This window comes from Drosophila busckii, chromosome 3R (genome assembly GCF_011750605.1).
Source record: "Drosophila busckii strain San Diego stock center, stock number 13000-0081.31 chromosome 3R, ASM1175060v1, whole genome shotgun sequence".
Lineage (NCBI taxonomy): Eukaryota > Metazoa > Arthropoda > Insecta > Diptera > Drosophilidae > Drosophila > Drosophila busckii.
Genome location: NC_046607.1, coordinates 10,170,539 through 10,189,286, shown reverse-complemented (window position 1 = coordinate 10,189,286; position 18,748 = coordinate 10,170,539). Strand labels below are relative to the sequence as shown.

The 18,748-nt window shown below is 44.0% G+C and overlaps 3 protein-coding genes across 9 annotated transcripts in view; 1 reads left to right on the top strand and 2 right to left on the bottom strand.

The window, feature by feature from the left end:
• Positions 1-1,147: 1,147 nt before the first annotated feature.
• LOC108601735 (glycogen synthase kinase-3) lies at positions 1,148-2,852 on the bottom strand. The gene has a single exon (XM_017989656.1). The coding sequence runs from the start codon at positions 2,709-2,711 to the stop codon at positions 1,215-1,217; it is 1,497 nt and encodes a 498-aa protein (XP_017845145.1). The 5' UTR covers positions 2,712-2,852; the 3' UTR covers positions 1,148-1,214.
• A 689-nt stretch (positions 2,853-3,541) lies between these two features.
• LOC108602686 (23 kDa integral membrane protein) lies at positions 3,542-4,481 on the top strand. The gene is made up of 5 exons (XM_017990826.1): positions 3,542-3,607; positions 3,665-3,856; positions 3,911-4,072; positions 4,130-4,297; positions 4,359-4,481. Exons 1-5 carry the CDS (start codon positions 3,548-3,550, stop codon positions 4,428-4,430), a joined length of 654 nt encoding a protein of 217 aa, XP_017846315.1. The 5' UTR covers positions 3,542-3,547; the 3' UTR covers positions 4,431-4,481.
• Positions 4,482-5,506: 1,025 nt separating this feature from the next.
• LOC108603462 (band 4.1-like protein 4) overlaps positions 5,507-18,748 on the bottom strand; it is a 52,816-nt gene continuing 39,574 nt past the window's right edge. For 5 of the 7 annotated variants that reach the window (XM_017992299.1, XM_017992295.1, XM_017992296.1 and 2 more), the window contains 9 exons: positions 17,228-17,710; positions 16,772-17,161; positions 16,429-16,713; positions 16,223-16,366; positions 15,595-15,741; positions 14,166-15,498; positions 9,148-9,914; positions 6,741-6,749; positions 6,505-6,686 (listed from right to left, as the gene is read on the bottom strand). In XM_017992299.1, the coding sequence (XP_017847788.1) occupies positions 6,593-6,686; positions 6,741-6,749; positions 9,148-9,914; positions 14,166-15,498; positions 15,595-15,741; positions 16,223-16,366; positions 16,429-16,713; positions 16,772-17,161; positions 17,228-17,710 (3,652 nt within the window). In that variant the 3' untranslated portion in view covers positions 6,505-6,592. Of the gene's footprint in view, positions 6,687-6,740; positions 6,750-9,147; positions 9,915-14,165; positions 15,499-15,594; positions 15,742-16,222; positions 16,367-16,428; positions 16,714-16,771; positions 17,162-17,227; positions 17,711-18,748 lie in introns of all 7 variants that reach the window. The other 2 variants (XM_017992300.2, XM_017992301.2) reach the window with 2 other exon arrangements.

Here is an 18,748-nt window from a genome sequence, read left to right as displayed (position 1 = left end):
TGAAAGCACAGGGCTCAGTCTATGGCCCACTCGCAACGTTAACCAAAATACCGTAAAATGCCTGCAAGTAACAGCCGTACGCCCAACCACCCTCCACTACCAAAAATGTTTTGTGCTGTTGCCGAAAAATGTTTCATTGCTTGGGGCGCCAGCACTCAGCTGGTAAGCCACACCTCATGTGTGTCATGCCGCCGCACAGACAGTCAAAGGTTTGCCAAGCCACACACATACACACACACAGAGAGACACTCACACACACACGCACTCTGTGCTGTGAATGAACTCGTCAAATCATTCCAGTATTGTTTGATTTAATATAGATTAAGTTCAGTTGGTTTGCATATTGTTTGCACAATAGTTAATTGATTTAAAGCAATTTTAATAAAGCTATTATTAACTGCTTATTAGACGTCCACCAGTTTAAATTGCAACAATTAAAGCAGCTTGAAGCAGCAGGCAGCACAACAGCAACATTAAGCCCAAGACAAGTCTCGCCTGACCGAACTAAAAACAAAACAAACATTTTCACTCACAAAATTTATCGTTTGCATAAATTTGCTTTATTGCCCTGCTGCTGTTACTATTCCTAAGTGTGTGTGTGTGTGTGTGTGGATAGGAAGTATAAGTTTCGTTAGGCGAGCTGGGCAAGGCCATCAACAGAAGCAACAACAACAACAGCAACAACAACAATAAGCCTGGCAAATGCGGCGAACAAAGTTTTCCATTATTCAATTTAACTAATGAAACTGAAAATTCATTTTACCACATTAACACACACACATACATACACAGACAAACACACACTCACACGTATAGTGGTCTACACATGGTCTGAAAGGCGGCGGCGACGACAGCAAATGCGTTGGGGCATGTGTGCGTGTTCGCCCTTGTGCCGGCTATAAAACGCGAAAATTTATATTTAGTTGGTTTGGAAGCAAGGACACAATGTGTTCTGGGCCAGTCCCAGTCCCCTCCACTCCCACTGGCTGCTCTCCGGCATTTTAATAATTAAGCATACTTTCAGCCAAGTTTCGTATGGACTGTAGTCGCAGGACATTTCGTTTGGCTGTCCTTTCGCCTAAATGTGATGTGGATCAGGTTTATTTATTTCCGCCCTGCCGAGATTAACGAGCGAAAAGCTTGTAACTGTTGTGGGTACGTCTAATTTTAATTACTTTCATTAATTACGGGCGGCTGTTGAAATTACTAAATAATCATAACATAATCTTTTCATTTTCGGCATCAGGCTCATCGCCATCGATGTCTTCCGAGTCTGTGAGCTGCTCCTCCAGCTCATCGCTGGTCGTGGGCGTGTCTGCGCTATTGTACTGCCCCTCAATGGGCTGCTCGTCGACAGCGTCCTCCGTGGACTCGTCCTCGCACAGTTCGCTGTCCGGCGACGCATCCTGGTAGCACTCCCCCTCCGTATGGTCGCCATTGCCCAGCTCATGGCGCTGCGCAGTTTGCGCCGCCAAGGCGCGCTCCACACGCACCACCGTGTCCTCCTTGCGCGCAGCTGGCAGCGATTTGTTGGTCGGTCGCAGGCCAGGCGACAGCTTGGGAGTGCAATCCGCACCAGCGCTGCGTCGATGGCTGGCTTGGGCGTTGGTTTTCTCAATGCGCTCTGGCTCCCGTCTGGGCTGGAGGAGTGGAAAGGTCTTGGGTTCTATCGTGTGCTCGTAGTCGGTGAAATCAAAGAGCGGCGGCAGCGGTCGTCCATTGGGCAGCTGCTGTCCTGGATCCTGGCGGAGTTCATCGAAGAACGGATGCGCACAGGCCTGCGTGGGCGTCAGCCGCTCGTTGGGTGAGTAGACAAGCAGCTTGGAAACCAGATCAATGGCCTCTGGTGGCGTGCGTATGCGGAATACCTTGGGCCAGGGATGCGGCTTAAGCTGCGGCAGCTTCAGCTGCTTGTAGTTCGGGTTCATGTCGTGCAGCTGCTCCGCCGTGGGTGTGCCCATGACTTTGACTATCTCAACAATCTGATCCACGCCCGAGTCGCCGGGAAAGATGAGCTGTCCCAGCAGCAGCTCCGCCACCACGCAGCCCGCGCTCCACAAGTCAATCTTTGTCGAGTAGTTGGTGGAGCCAAAGATGAGCTCCGGCGAGCGATAGTATCTGGAGCAGATGTAGGACACATTGGGCTCGCTGCTGATCAGCTGCTTGGCGCTGCCGAAGTCGCACAGCTTGAAGATGCCCGACTCGGCATCGATTAGCATGTTCTGCGGCTTGATGTCCCGATGGCAGTAGCCAAAGCTATGCATGTAGGCCATGCTTCGGAAGAGTTGGTACATGTAGAGGCGTATGAAGTTGACGGGCAGCGTCTGCTTGGCGCGCGCGTATTGACGCTCCACCTTGTAGAGCGTCTCGGGCAGATACTCCATGACCAGATTGAGGAACACATCGTCGCGCTTGTCGCCGCTGGAGTAGAAGAAGTACTTGAGGGCCACAATATTGCAATGGTTGAGCTTGCGCATGATTTGGAGCTCGCGGTTTTTGAAGCGACGATCCTGCAACACCTTTTTGATGGCCACCAAATCATTGGAGGGCACCAGCTTGGCCTGGTAGACCACACCGAAGCTGCCATTGCCGACCACCTTGCTGTCCGTGTAGCTGATCTCGGTCATGGTATCCGGACCGTAGCCTGCGGTGGCAACCACAGTGATGACCTTGTTGCCCAAATTGCTGCTCGCATTGGGATTGTGGCTCATGTTGAAGCGGTTTAACAAAAGTTATGCTATTTTTATGGCTGCTACTTGGCTAGGCTATAGAAAATAAAAACAGGCTTAAAGTGTGAACTCCAATTTGTGGGGGTAAAACTAATTTTACGTCGCTGCAATGACATAAGTGTACTAACTTATGTTTTTTTTTTGTTTTTTCGTTTTGTTTTTTAAACAAATATTCGGCGCGTCAGCTTACTGGCAGCGCTTGCTGAGTAATAATCTATTCTGAGTAGTCGGGCCTCTCCGAACCTTGGTCCCAAGTAACTCTTCGAGAGTTCAATTATGAAACGGATTTTTGTGCCCACACCAAACTCAAAGCCCGTAGAGTCTCGATTAATAAAGAATGAAAAAAGTAATATTAATTTAAGAAAAAGGTGGGCATTCCATAGTAAAATTCGTTTGAAATGAAGAAACGTCAATATAAAATGGAAAGCAGAAAGCTTAAAGTCAGGCTTGCATACGAAATAAAGAGTAAATGGCGATATACCGAAACCCGAGGCAATATTTCAACTTGATAAATTTTATAATGGTGTCCGTTAATGTGTCTTGGTTTGAGTTAGTTTAAAAAAAATTTTTTTTTTGTTTTCAAATTTTATGTCTTAAAATGTATTTCAGTCGTGGGGCAGTTGAATCGATTCCATCTCTAGAATTCAGTATAAAATTATTAACAGACTTTATGACCGCAAGCAGCCAGAACTTATTTTTAAGAACCCGCAGTCGATAAGCTGATTACTCATGTATAATGTGTATTAATGGGTATAGCTGCTGCTTGATCGTTAGTTCACGCTTATCGCTGCTTGGGGCAAGTTCAAGTTATAGTCGAAATGAATTGCGGTGCAGAAATTCTGAAATGCTTGCTGCTGGTGTTCAATTTCTTGTGCCTGGTAAGGTGGCCTCGCTTTAATTAAAAGAATAAAATTCTATAAATTCATCTCCTTTAGGCCTGCGGCATTGGAATGACAGCACAGGGCGCTTTGATAGTCGCGAGCTTACATGACTTTGATAAGATAACTGATCTTGTGGCAGCCAACTATGTGGCATTCACCATACTAGCAGTGGGCGTGGCCATTACTATAATATCATTTATGGGCTGCTATGGCTCGTGCAGCAATAATGTTAATTGTCTGCGCTGGGTAAGTGAATTAGTTTGCCTTTGAAAACAAATAGTTATTAATTATTATTCTTAGTATTCCTTTATTGTGCTATGCTTATTCATCTGCCAAGTGGGCGTGGCTTTATATTTCTATATGAAGTCTGATAGCATGCCACCCGTATGGAGAAAAGCCTTTAAAGCCTCTTGGGAGCAGCGCAAATCCAAACGATTTTTAGTTGACACCGCAGAAAAATACGTAAGTTTAGCAACCATAACAAAAACAATTACAATTAATACTGAATTCTCTTCAAAGTTTAAGTGCTGCGGCCTAGATTCTCCTCAGGATTATATTAACGCGGGCGAAGACATTCCCGATTCTTGCTCGACTTCAACGACTGGCTGCTCCAAAGCAATGTTCAACTTTGCAAAGGATAATATACTCAAAATCAAGTATGGCCTCTTCACTATTTCGGGCATCTTGGTAAATACTCTTAAATGGATACAAGACATGCGAAATTTATAAAATGTTTACTTGCTTGCAGTTTGTTTGTAACATGTTTTCGGGCTATGTGGCTAATAGAATGAGCAGAAGTTCTGGATATGAGGATTATTAAATGCAGTCCTGTTTTTGATCAATATTTTAAATAAATAGCTCACTCGAAGAAGTTCGCTGCAAGTGTTTACTTTAAGTAGTTTTATTGTTGCCGTCTAGCTAATTTAAAATGCTGCTTGTCCATGTGCTGGGATGCAATTTGAACTTGAAACTTTTGTCGCTTTTGTCACTCTTGTCCATTGTTAAACGTGGCGCTTTTGTTCTTGTCGCCTTGCCTTTTGTTGTGTGCCTTAGTTGTTAATGTTATCTCTGTCTCTGGCGGGTGTGGCAGCTATCCTCGATAAGCTTAGAGCACTCCTGAGTGCTGAGTGTGTGGGGAGTGCTTGCAATTGTAAAGAAACTCAGTTTGCTGTTGTTGTTGTATAAAATGCTTTTATTGCAGTTATTCGTTATATATTTAGTTGTATATATATAAAAGTGACACGCACACGCACAATGTAAAATCTTGTTAGACACAAATACACGCACACACACACACACATACAAACCCTCGCACACACACACACACACATAGACAGACACATGCATTAGTCATGTTTATGCTTTAATTAGTTTCATATATCATACTGGATCAAATATATATTCGCACATATAAGTACATAAGTATGTGTAAGCTCATATTTAAACCGAACGTATGTATATGTATGTATGTATATAGTACTCGTTAAATTAGTATTAGATTATATTGTTTAGTGGCAGTGTGTTTAAAATTAGTTTTTATTTGTATTTAATTTTCGCATTTATAGCTTTCTATTTCTATTTGCTATTTATAATGGCTAAAACTGTTTACTATTTACATAATATGCACACACACACCCAGAAAGTAAACAAATATTTGCAAATGATTAAGCTAAATTGGCCTTAAAATATGTTTAAAATATGCCTGTGTGCGTTTTTTGTGTGTGTTTGTGTTTCTGGTTTTCTCGGCCTGTGCTTACATAAATATTATTGAAATTGCTGGACGTTGTTGGCATAAGTAAGTAAGTTGTTTATTTTTATAGCTAGCTCATTTGTTGTTGCTGTTGTTGTTATTTAAATTACATGTAACATGAACTACTTAATAAATTTATTTGGCTTTTGCTTTACGGTAAAATTAAATTTTACATAATATTCTTGTTTCCATTTTTTTGCGTTGGCATTATTTAAATGCGTATCAAATTGGTTCTTAGTAGTTAATAAAAAAGCATATTTAATTTACTTGTATATGTAACAAACACACATATACACTCATTTATAGTAAGCACACTCACACACACACACTCTTGTATAAGCAAAAGCAACACACGCATAACAATAAAATTTTATATTTATCGCTAACGATTTCCTCCTAAAGCGTATTTGTCTTGCTGTGTCAGTCTCCCTCTCTATCTGTATGTGTGTGTAAGTGTGTGTGCGAGTCCTACACACACTCGTAAGCATAAATTTTTGGCGCTGTCTGCCTCTATGCCAGCGTGTCCTGTGTCCTGCTGCTGCTCGCATATTTTCATAAATTTTATGCCGCTGAAATGTGCACCGCTTATCATTAACGCACAATTTATTTTTGCTTTTATGCCATAAGGCATTTGCCACTCTTGTTGTTCTTGTTGCTGTTGCTGTGGATGTTGTTGTTAAATTTGCTTTTTTGGCTTTTTGATTATTTGCTTAAGATTAACATTGTTATTTTGCAAATACATGTATGTGTGTGTAAATATTTTAAAAATTATTTAGCTTACTTAATTAGTTTTCAGCACAATTTGATGCTTTGATCTCACACACGCACACATACGTGTATACTTATAAATAGGTTTGAAAAATGTACAACTAGTAGAACACATTATCTATTTACATGTTGGCATAATGTACATTTAATTTGCAAACGACAAAGCTCGCAAAGTTTTCAACAACTTTTGGCCCAACGGCTTTTAAATGTTGTTTATTGTTGTTGATGTTGGTTGCTGCTGTTGCTGCTGCTGCTATGTTTCCATAGCATACTTTTGAGCGAGCGCCCGCATGTAGTTTCGTTTAACTTTGCACTTACACGTTGTGCTGCTTATAGCCAAGCTTGTTGTTGCTCCAAAAGCTGCTGTTGTTGCTGCTGTTGTTGTTGCTGCTGTTGCTGCTGCTGTAGCCAAAGTTTGCAGAAAGCAGTTGGCGGTGGGGCCGAGGCATTAACTGTAGCAGCTGCTAGTGCAACCTGCTGCTGCTGTTGTTGTTGTTGTTGCTGCTGCTGCTGCTGCTGCTGTTGGTGGGCGGCATGGTCGATGCGGGCGGGCCTTGGCTATTGCAAATTAAATTTAGCTAATTCTCACAATTCTGTGCTCATTTCGCTTACAATTGCGCTCTGCATTTGTGTTCGAGTTTATGGTTGAAGTCACAGTCATTGAGTCACGAGAGCATTTGCAGTGAGGGGATAGAGAGAGAAAGAAAATATTGTTAGGCAAATTAAAAAGTAAAACTCGCATTTGTTTATATGTTAAAGCGCTGGTGTGATGGTGTGCGTGTATGTAAGTTTTGTTAGTTTTGTTTATTGCTATGTGTACTACGGTGCGTATGCGTGTTGTATGTAATGTATGTGCATAAAGCTGGCTTAATTGGCACTTAACTATATAAATATTATACATATCCTTTATGCTTGTTACTTTGCTCTATCATAGCATAAACAATTACTCAATTGGCAACGTCGACCGCAACAGAAAACAATAGCAAACAAAATTTGAAAACAAAAAGTTACCAAAAGTATAAAAACATAGGCTAACACATAATTTCGCTCTAGCGACAGTTCGTAGGCTTATCTCGCAGTTTGCCCAAAATAAGTGCGTCGAATTTACGAATGTTACACTGGCACTTTCAGAGCATTTTCAACGAATTACGGCCTAAAGTTTTCGCTTACGTTGGGGTTAGCCTTGACTGCCATTGCCTGCGTGTTGCCAACTACAAGTCGAACTAAGCGCAGAGCAGAGTACATTGACTGGAGCTACAGGCAAAGGTCTGTTTTATATGTTAGAGTACTGCTCTAGTCGCATATAAATTGTTGTCCTTTGGTTGTCATACTACTGTTGTTTATTTGGCTGTGCTCAAAGTATTCCGTGCGATATGAAATGTTTTTTTGTTTCCATTTTTTCTTTTTCTTTTTTTTTTGGTACATTGCGCCTTTTTTTGTTGCTTTCGTCGCCTGTTTGCCTTTGTTGCTGTGTTGAAATTTGTATTTATGTGTGCTGGCAGGCTCGGGCGGGCACATAGACATAGCCATAGACATTGGCCATAGAATGGCAAGCATGAGTATCATTTGCTCGGCACTCGGCTTGGCCTCGTAAATTTTAATGTTTCTGCTTTTGTGCCTTTGCCAGGGCCATCATATTTTCTATATGTACAAACGAGGGTTGGGGGGCTTCTTTTTTTGTTTTGTTTTTGTGTTGGTGAAAATTATGTATATTTTTAGCACTTTCGCTTGTTTTGTTTTCGCTTATCGAGTTTGAAGGTCATTTGCTGGGTATTCATTGCAATTTTTGTTTTTTGTTTGTCGGGCCTGCTATATCTTTTTACATATGTATGTTCGCAGGACATTTGTAGGAACGTATGGGCATGTGTTGTCTGCCTGGCTGCGCAGTTAATTTGTTGTGAAATTGTCATTTGGTTGCTTCAATGGCTGCGTGCAATGCGGCGTATGAGTAATATTTCTGGTAACGCTTCGCAAAAACAACTGTAAATGTAAATGTATGTCAAATGTGCCAGAGCCTGCGCTAATGAGGCGCAAACCGTGTCCGAGTCTCAAATTGACATCACGTGGGCAAATCGTAGGCAGGGCAGGAAATTTAAATTGACATGTTTAAAGTCAATTTGTGCGCCTGCTGCTGTTGCTCGAACTTTGGCTCTGAAACAAGGCGCAAGCCCCTTCCTGCTGACATTAACCTATTCATTTGTAAATAGGCTGTCGAATTTCTAGATGCCAATTCGCATTGTCTATGCGGGGCATAAATATTTGTGTGCCTTTTGCCCCGTGGAGCGTAAAAACGCGCAGAAGAAAATGAAGCAAAAGCAAACAAACTGCCTAGTCAGGCAGTTAGGCAGGCAGGCAAGCAGGCAGTCAAATCAAATGTAAATCCAAAATGAAAGCAAGCAAGCAGCAAGTGAAATTGAAATGAAAACGAATGTGCTCTGGCGTCTTTGGCACTTGTCGTCGTTTCGAACATTTCCCATTTGCCATTTAACAATTTTTGGCATTTTCCCCAGTCGCTGAGCTCAGCTACGCATTGTTTTCTAGTTTGCTGGCAGGCAATTGAAAATTGGCAGCTGGCAAAGTGCCTTTGACTTGGCTAAAGCCAAAAGCTCACAGAAGCATACGCATCGCGGCTTCTAGGCATCCAGGCATCCAGGCATCCAAGCAGGCAGGCAGTCACATTAATACATAATTTATAATGTTTTTATTCTATTACATTTGCTATGCGTTTGGCTTTGCTTGCGGCAGGCTTAAAGACATGGGCCAAGTATGAACTTTAAGTTGGTTTAAGGTGCATGACAGCTACTTGGGTCAGGAGGGTTGGGGGTAAGGGTCATGTCACGCAGCTACTACTTAAAACTAAGCATAACAATGTTTGAAAAGTAGTATTGTTGCTTCTGTTGTTAGCTACAGTAAAGTACAACACACACACAAATGAAGTTGAACAGTCGTTAAAAGTGTAACAGAAACTCAACAACTCAACTCAACGCAACTAAAACTAAACTAAACTATACAAACTTACCGTCGACTACTTTGTATAATTGGCGATAGGATTATCTCTAAGCTGGAGGAAATGTTTTGATTTTGTTGTAAATTCGAGTGCGTATTTGTATTGGTATTGGTATTGGAATTGGTTCGTATAGAGTTCGTTGCAATTGCTGTGGTGGTTGCTGTTGCTATTGCTGTTGATGTTGCTGTTGCTATTGCTGTTGCTGTGGGGTACGGGGTATCGATTGCTTGCACTAGGGTTGCGGGATCACTGGTGTTGTTGGTGTTGGTATTGCAATTGGAATTGAGTTGGCTACTATTGCTATTGCTATTTGCATTCAATGTGGGACAATTTAACGTTTGGTTGGCTGTGATAATTGGCAAAAGTTGTTGTTGCTGTGGCATGTTGTTGGTGTCGTGTTGCTGCTGTTGACCATTGTAGACATTCGCATTGCAATTATCTAGATTAATATTGGCCAAAACGGAAATAGAGCCGGCTGTGCAATTGTTGTTGTTGTTGTTGCTGCTGCTGTTGTTGCAGTTGCTGTTATTGTTAATGAAATTGTTGGCATTGCTGCTGCTGGTGTTGGTGTTGGTGTTGCCAGCGCTATTGTGGCTGCCGGTGGGCGACATCAAAGGCATGTCAGCATCAAACATGTCCTCAGCTTCGGCGGCCTCATCATCATAAATATCATCGGTGTCTTCGGTTTCATCATTAGTTGTGGTCGCCGCATCGGGCTGTAATGCCTCCAAAATGGCCATCACCTCATCCTCCTCGCTGCAGGAGTGCGAAGAGTGCGTCTGCAGTGCATTTTGATTGATTTTTGGTTGGTTGGTTGGTTGGTTGGTCGGTCGGTCGGGTGATTGATTCACAACGGGGGGTGGAGGAAATACACAAACAAGGTTTAGCTTTCTTGCAGGGTCTAATCGGGTCTACAGACACTACGTTTAGTTACAATTCATTCGACATGCACTTACTAAGCTACGTTTTAATCACAGACTTAAAAAACTATAACAATTTGTATAGACACATGCTTAATTCTGTATAAATGCAGCTGAAGCTTGTTCTAAAAATTGGTTGCACATAAATTAGATTAGATCCGCAGGCAAACGATTTTAATTACAGCCACACACACACAAATGCAAATACAGCGTGAAAATACTCGCAGCAACCACAACAACAACAGCAACAACAACAATGGCTGTGGCTCTGTGGCTTTCGGATAACAAAAGCTCGCCTGATTGCGTATACAAAGTAGCCGTGGGCTAATCAATTGAAGCCACCAGGTGGTTGCCTTGCAACTGATTGCTTTGCAGCAGACTTTTGTAGGATAGTGTTGGCATTGTTGTAGCGATTGCTGCCAGCATACTTAATGTTCATTTATTATTTAAATCAAGCGCTGTGTAATTAAGTCTATATACTAAATATTTGTTGGCAAGTGCAGTGGATTATTGCACCTACACTAGCATGTGTGTGTGTGTGTGTATGTTTAAAGTAAATACGCTTAAATTGAATTAATTTCGTAATTGATGCGCTACTTAGGCATAGGGCTACATGCTTGCTTAGTCACAGTCTCAATACACTTAAAAGCTCATTCAATTTGCCCACAAGGCACGTTTGCCAAAACACATTTGCTGCTATTATGATTGAACACACACACACACAAACAGGCAGGCAGACAGACACACACATGAATAGATAGTGAGAGCTTTAGTGTGCGAAAGGAAATCATAAAGGTAACTCAAAGGCGGCTTGCCACTTGCCTTCATGCATAGTATCTATTGGTTTTGTTGTTGTCTGTGCACTTGTATCTTAATCTTGAGCCTGTATGGCAGATAGACATTTGCTTTATGCTTTTTGCAGCCAACTAAAACTATGCACACACACACACATACACAAAGTACTCCACTATAGTTGGTTGGTTTGTTTGTGTGTGTGTGTGTGTGTGTCTAGGCAAAGTTTGTTTGATTTGCTATTAATTAAAATTGCATTCAAGTTGAAAATTGTGTTTTGTGTGTTGTGGCGTTGAGAGCTTATCTTTTAACCCCCAACATCAATAATTAACTTTGAATTGCTGCCTAATGGAAACACGTACGAGAGTTGGCTTAAATAAACTGCGCGCACTGCTTTATTGCACGCAGTGTATAGTGGGCGGTGCGGGAGCGGGAGCAAGTCAATGGCTTTGCTTGCTTGACTGTTGAAATTTAATTAATTTTCTTCTACTTTTATGGGTGTTGCCTTACACACACACACACACACACACACGACTGTCTGTGTGTGTGTGCGTGTGTTAATTAGGCATAGCTCTTTAGCCTAACACGCCTCTTGACTCTTTGCCCCAGACGCAAATGCATCAAATTGCCTGACAAAACGTTGGCAGCGCACAAACGCCCACGTCATTAACACTGAAGGACTAAAAGGACTGAGCAGCGACCGTTAACCGTTATGTCGTCTACCAACTGTCACGGCCAACGGGCATGCCAGCATATAGATAATTATTACCTATGAAAAATTCTATATATATATTTTTGCTATTTGGTTTTTTGTTGTCGCTTTTAGCTGAGCAACTTCAATTGAAATGCGGGCTCGTCTGCTCTGCTCGTTTGTTTTTCATGCGCATGCATAAAATATTCTATTTTTTATTGCAAATAAAATTCCATTCAAATATTAAAAGCGACATGTGTTGCATGGCCAAAAGACAAAAGATCAGCTTAGAGGCATATGCATATGAAAATACGAATAGAAAAAACTAACAATAATAATAATAGAGCCGGCACATTCTATTGTCTGCATTGCTGCATAATTAAATCATGCAACGTTGCACATGCAGCAAAAAACAAAAATAATATAAAAATAAACAGTTTACATAAACTTTTAATAACTTTTTGTGTGCAGCATTTGAATCTCAAATTGTTTTATGCCAATAAATAAATTTCTGCTTTGTTTACAAGCGTTTAGCAGGCAAACGTTTAAACAAATTGAAATGCATATATATATGGTCAGCATTTTAATTTGAGCATTTAAAGCTCAATAAGCAGGCGCATAAGTTGGCACTTTTATTGTTTGGCAATTGTGTTAATCTGGCATTGATTGTTGTCTCTATATGCTTGCAATAACAATAACAACTGCAGAGACGCTTACAGACAGCTTGGAGCGTTAACTCCTGAAGTCCTGGGCTAAGTAAATTGCGTATGCTTGGCTGGTGCGTCTGTCTGTCTGTCCGGCTGGCAACAGCAAAAGGGACAATCGAAACTTTTGCCACATTAAATCAGCAAATTTATTGACTTAACTGTTTTTGCCAAGGCACTGGCCACGCCCACGGCCACAGGCGTTTGGCGTTTGTCGTTTGCCTTTTAGCCCTTGACTGCCCCCGCTCCTATCTATAACTGTATCAACCATACATACATATGCATGTGTGTGTTAGTATGTGTGTGTGTGTTTTTTTTTCTCTTAGCCTTGTTCCTTGGTTTGTTGTCTCTGTCTCCTGTGACAGTTTGGTTGTGTCCCTTGCTGTGCTGTCATAATTTTTGATTTGCTTGTTTTATTTGATGTCCTTTGGCTGCTGCGTAGCTGCTGTTGTTGTTGCTGTTGCCAGGCGCTGTCTACGCTTGCTAAGCTGCCTGCAGCTTGGGGGAAAAACAATTTTGCAAAATTTATTTTATAGCAAAATTATGCCAAACATTTCAAGAATGTTTCTATGTAGTGTCTCTCATTGTTGTTGTATTTGTTGTTGTTGTTGTTGGCCACACACACACACTTGGGTTGACTCTGAGTCAACGCTAAGCGCGCACAGAATTTATTTAAGAATTGTAAGTATTTCTGCTTTGGTTGCTGCAAAATTTGGGTGCCATCAACTTGACTTGAAATTATTTGCTTGGCCAGCCCAGAGAGCGATAGCGAACACGCCCCCTACGCCCCACGCCACGCTTGCCACATAAATTTGGCATAATGTAGCGCAAATAGTTGCTTATTATTTATGCAGCTCGCCGCTGGCTTAGCTTAGACTTTTGTCTTTGTTGCCAATTTATTTACACACACAGTCCAAAATTAGTTGGCATATTTTAGTTGTTAATTAGTCATGCGTAAAATGCTCACAAACTGAGGCACTTGCAGAGTATTTCACTTGAACTCCAGCCCAGCCGAAATTTGCATAGAAATTGCGGCAAGTGAGCTGTAAGTAAGTAAGCGCAGCATTAAGCTGTAATCATGTGTGTGGCTTTAAGCTAGAGCAGCTTAGATACGGTTGCGAGCTAGCTGACTGGCCACGCCTCCTTTCGCGCACAGTATATTTAAGTTAATTAAATACTCGGCACAGAGCACAGAGAGCGCTGCTTGCAGATAGCAGCGGCAAGTTTATTAGCAGACATGGCATTGCTTTTGATAACGCAGACACACACACAAACACAAACACAAACACACGCAGTTGTATGTGTATGTGTGTGTGCATGTATAGATAAGCATGCATGTAACTCCAAGTCGAGGGCTGAGAGGGTGAGAGAGGCTTGTGTGTTTACAATGAGTCCTAACAAAATAATCAACATAAAAGCTTCACTTACTTAATATACCATAAATTCAAGCTATATATGTATATATCTATGCATATGAACTTTAGTCAAAAGTTGTCTGTTGCTCTTGCAAGTGAAATAGATTTATGCTATATGCAGACGTAAATACTTATGAGCTAGCTATATTACGTATACGCCATGCGGGCCATTAAGTAGGCGGGGTGCGAGGGGGCGGCTAGTACATAAAATACCAAGTGCTCTGCTCGTATGCAAGATAGTGCCAATAAAATACGGATTCAATTAAAGTAAGGCGGCAACTGTAAGAGCCAAAGGCAACGCAACTCAAGCTGAGCTTAAGAGCTAAAAAAAAAAACACAACGAAACGTATAAAATAAAAATGTAAGAAAACAAACACAACATGCAGTAGCAAACGAAGTTTGCGGCAAGACAACACAAAGAACAGAAGAACAAGAACAACAATGAGAACATGCGACAGGTTCACGCAACATGCGGACGGAGTACGAGTGCCAAAGTCTGTTTACTCACAGTTTGCTGCGTCGAGGTGACATTCGCCGGCGCTACATTCTGACCATGCTGCAGATACACTAATGGCCCAGCCACAGACCCCCCCTTCGGCTTCGCCATCGCCATCGCCTTGGGCTGCTGCACAATGGGTGGCGGCTGTTGCGCGGGCATGACAGCGGCGCCTTTGTCAAATTGATAGTACATGACATCAGTCGCGGGCGCGGAGCCACCATACAACGGCGGTGGTGGTGGATCGGCAGTCTGTGCTCCTGAGATGTGATACGCACTCGCCTGCTGCTGGTGCTGCTGCTGCTGCTTGGGTGAGCCGTTGCTGGAGTTGGAGTTGCTGCCGCTGCCTGTGAAATTGCCAGGCGGCATCTGTGGCATCTTGTAGTTGTAGATATAGGGACGCTCGTACTCGCCGCCGTGTATGTACGAGAGAAACAGATCCGACTTGGCTGGCTGCAGTCCAAAGCCGCCACCACCGCTATTCCCATGAGTTGCGGCAAATCCGCGCTGGCCCAGGGCGCGATTGTAGCCCGCATTGCCGACATGATGCAGCGGATAGCAGCTGGCATTGGCCAACTGTGCACTGCCTGCGGCCACTCCACCCGTGAGCAGCTGCGTCTTGGTCAGACTTTGGCCGGAGAGACGGCGCGTGGGCACGCCAATGTCGGACTTGGCGTCGCGACGCTTGACCTGCGCCGCACTCGAGGAGGGACCTTGGTAATAGTAGGGCGCCGCCGGATTGTTGGGCCACTCCACGAAGCTGCGCTGTCTGCTGAAAGCACCACCCATACCACCACCAGCTGACACCAAATTACCCGTTAGATTGCTGCTGCTGCCGGCGGATCCCTTGCCCAGCGCATTGTTCAAGCTGAACTTGTACTGATTATTCTCAAAAGTTGTGTAGCTGAGCAAGCGATTGCCGGCGCCGCTGCTGCTTTTGTTGCTGCCGCTGCCGCTGCCGCTGCCGCTGCCACCACCTGCACCACCAGCAGTTGCGGCGGCGGCAGATGACGACGGCGGCGGCGGCGGCGGTGTCTGTGTTGGATTAGTAGCTGAAGCTGAGGATGCATTGTGCACCGGCGCCAGTGTCTGGCTGGGATTGTGACTCGTGTTAGTGGATGAGGCGGAGGAGTATTTGTAATTGGGCTTCTGTTGGCGTTGCTGTTGTTGTGCGAATAGCGAGCGCTGCTGCTGCTGCTGATTACTCACAGTCTGTTGCATGAGGCTGTTGTAGCCGCCGGTGTTGCCATTGCCGCCGCCCCCGGCGCTGCCCACCGACTTGCGATGACTGCCACTCGAGGCGCCCGAGGATTTGTTGGTGCCATAGCGTGTGCTGTCGCTGGATCTGTTCCAAAAACGACATGAGAGATAACAAGGCAGACAATGGGAAGAGAGAGATTTGTGTCAGTCCTTCAAAGTTAAGCATTAAGTTGTTGCTTACCTCTCAGAGGAATAGGCATAGTCTTGATCGGCTCCCAAGCCAGAATCCGTGTGCTCATGCGAAACACGCAACGCAGAGTTCTCCAGTGGACTCAAGTTTGAGCCTGTGGGTGAGATAAAATCGCCCATGCTCATGCTGGACATCATGCTGCAAAGTCGACAAACATTACAATTTAATAGATTGTATTTATTTAAAATGTAGTAATAATAATTATAGTTTAATGATTATGACAGAATATATGGCAGAATATATTATTTTTATTGAAAACGTAAAGTACAATTACTTAATACTCTCTCTACTTAATACTTACTCTTAGTTATTATATTACCATAATTCTTACAAAATATGAAAAACAAACGTATGGCAATTAATTCTGAATCTTCAAATTTCCAACAGTGGATTGTGCTCTATATTCATTTTCTACTATTTTAAGCAAATAATTTAATTGATTAGATTTCCTAATTGGTATTTAGTCATTATGATGTTTACAGACTTTTTTTTAGAATATTATTATTAGTATTTATCTTATATATTTTGAATTTATATTGAATTGCTTTTATTTTAAAATCAATTAATAGAACGTTTTTCTCTGATTAAGATCAGATTTAAGAAAGTTTTCTGCACTTACCGAACTAGACCATGTCCATTGTTGCGTTCGCATTCCCTGGAAGAAATCGTGCTGGCGGAGCGTATGGACCCGTTTTTGGTGGCGTTGCCTGCACCGGCGCCCACTGCATTGCCCTCGTGTGGATGTGAGTTTTGATAGTAGAGTCTATTGAGGAAATGAGAACATTAGCAGCGACTATGCGGTCATAAGAGTTAAGCAAAGCTTACCCTCGAATGCGATCTACGCGATTCTTGGCTTGGCCTGTGCTCGCGGAATTGCTGCCGTTGGTGATGGTGTTGCCAGAGCCATTGCTCTTGGCCCCCACACTGCTCTTGCTGTTGCTCTTGTGAATCTTGAGATTGGAATTGGAGCGCTTCGAGTTGGTCTCCACCACGGTGTAGGGAATCTCGCGGAGCTGCTGCTCGGACATGCCTTCCGTGTCGACCAGATCGAACTGCAAGTGCTTGGCCAGCTCGCTGTTCCACATGCGACTACGCGACTCCGAGGGAGATCTGCGAAATAAACAAGCTTAGCAAGGAACGAGATTGACCTACCCAGATGGTGACTCACTTATTCTTGCGATGACGCCGCGACTTGTGATGCGAATGCGTGTCCGAGTGGCTGTCGTTGCTGTGAAGACTACGGGCTACCATGCTGCTCTTGGAAACGGACGCCTGCTGCACTGAGCTCTGGCCCAGACTGGCCTCCGCCTGGCGCCGCTGCACTTCGCGCCACTGCGAGGTGGAATCGATGAGCTCGGCGCTGCCGCTGCGCATGGAGGAGCTGCGATGACCAGAGTAACTGCGTCCACGTGTGCTGTCATGATCCGAGCCACCCGCCGAGTCGCGTCGATGCCTATGCGAGCGTCGATGCTTGCGATGATGCGAGCGTCCCGAGCGACCCGAGCCGCGCGACAATTCGCTCTCATTGTCCGAGGTGCGACGATGGCGATGCTTGTGTCTGCGCAACCAAATGCATAAGTATGTGTGAAGTGTGTGTGTGCATGTGTTTGTGTGCGTGTCTTACCTGCGAGTGGAGCGCGAGTCATTCGATGAATGACTCTCGACGGAGCTGGAGCGATAGCGCTGCTGTTGCTGCTGCTGCTGCTGCTGATGCGGCGCGGATGTGGAGCTGGCTCGCTGCTGTCGTTGCTGATGATGATGATGCGAGGACTGCTGATGATGACTGGTGCCATGGCCATGACTGTGATGACTATGATGATGGTGCATGCCACCGCCCGTGGTGCTCACTGAGCGCACCGAGCGCGGACTGGATGGATTGTGGCCGAAGAGCGAGCGCTGCTGGGAGCGCGGCCAGGGAGCGCTGCGCGTGCTGCGCGGCGAGTCAGGTGTCTGCAAATTGCTGCCATTGTTGTTGTAACTGCTGGAGTTGTTGTTCTGCTGCTGCTGCTGCTGGAACTGCTGGGATTGCGACTGCGACTGATTGTGTGGACGCACGCCCAGGCTGGTGGGTATGCTGTAGGTGGAGCGGTAGGGGCTGTCGTAGTTGCTGCAATGTGCAAAACGTAGATCAGCAATGAGCAATTGCAACGCTTGCGCATTATTTTGCCATAAATTTAAATTGTTTAACATAAACGTTGATTAAAGTCTGCGGCAATGCGGTATTTAAGCTGTCGCTGCAGCAGCCGAGGATCGCCCAAGACAGACCCATAGCCAGAGCCAGAGAGCCCCAGAGATCGACACAGACAAATAATGCGCGTGTGTAAAATTGAGTAATTGCCGCACTGGCAATCAGCGGGCCAATCATTTCGTACACAGCCCTCGCTGCCGTCAGTCCGAAAGACCGAGAGACAGAGCTAGAGACAGAGACAGAGACAGAGCCAGACATGGACATGGATGACTCCCCGGACGTGCCTTGTGATTTATGTCCCGCTCGCCAAAGTGTGGGCAACTTGATTGCCCTACAGCGCTGCCTCTAGCTTGCCGCTCTTGGCTGCTGCTGCTTCTTTGTTTGCCAAATGATAAACGATGTGCGCTCCCAGCATTTGCGCTGCTGCTGCACTGATCTTTCCTAGGAATTGCTGTGCGAATGATCATCCTAGGCCCTACCCCATTACCTTGGCAATTTATGCAAAAAAGCAACCTGGCCCGACAGCGCGACATTGATGGTGCCGTGCTCCCAGACAAGATATTTGACTGACTAATGAGATTTGTCTGATCTGATCTGATCTGCGTTCCTTGAACTCTCGCCCAGTGCACAATTGATATTTGTCAAGTAGAACTCATAGCTATAACACTTGGTGGTTGTGTTGGTGAACTCATCTATGAATTGAAATGCTGTTATTTGAAATGTAAACTCATATTTTAAAATAAGAATCGAAGCAGGCTGTTCGGTTGGTGAGTTTACTGGTGATTTATATTGCAGACGCTATGAATTGGTGATATCCCCATGATAATTTCACCAATGTTTTGAATGGAGTAAGCAAAGCTGGTTGGCATTGCTTAATTTGTTTACAACTTGAAGCACTCTAACGACTTTTGACTATTTCTCATTGTTCGCATTGTGACTCAATGCTCTGGCTATGGT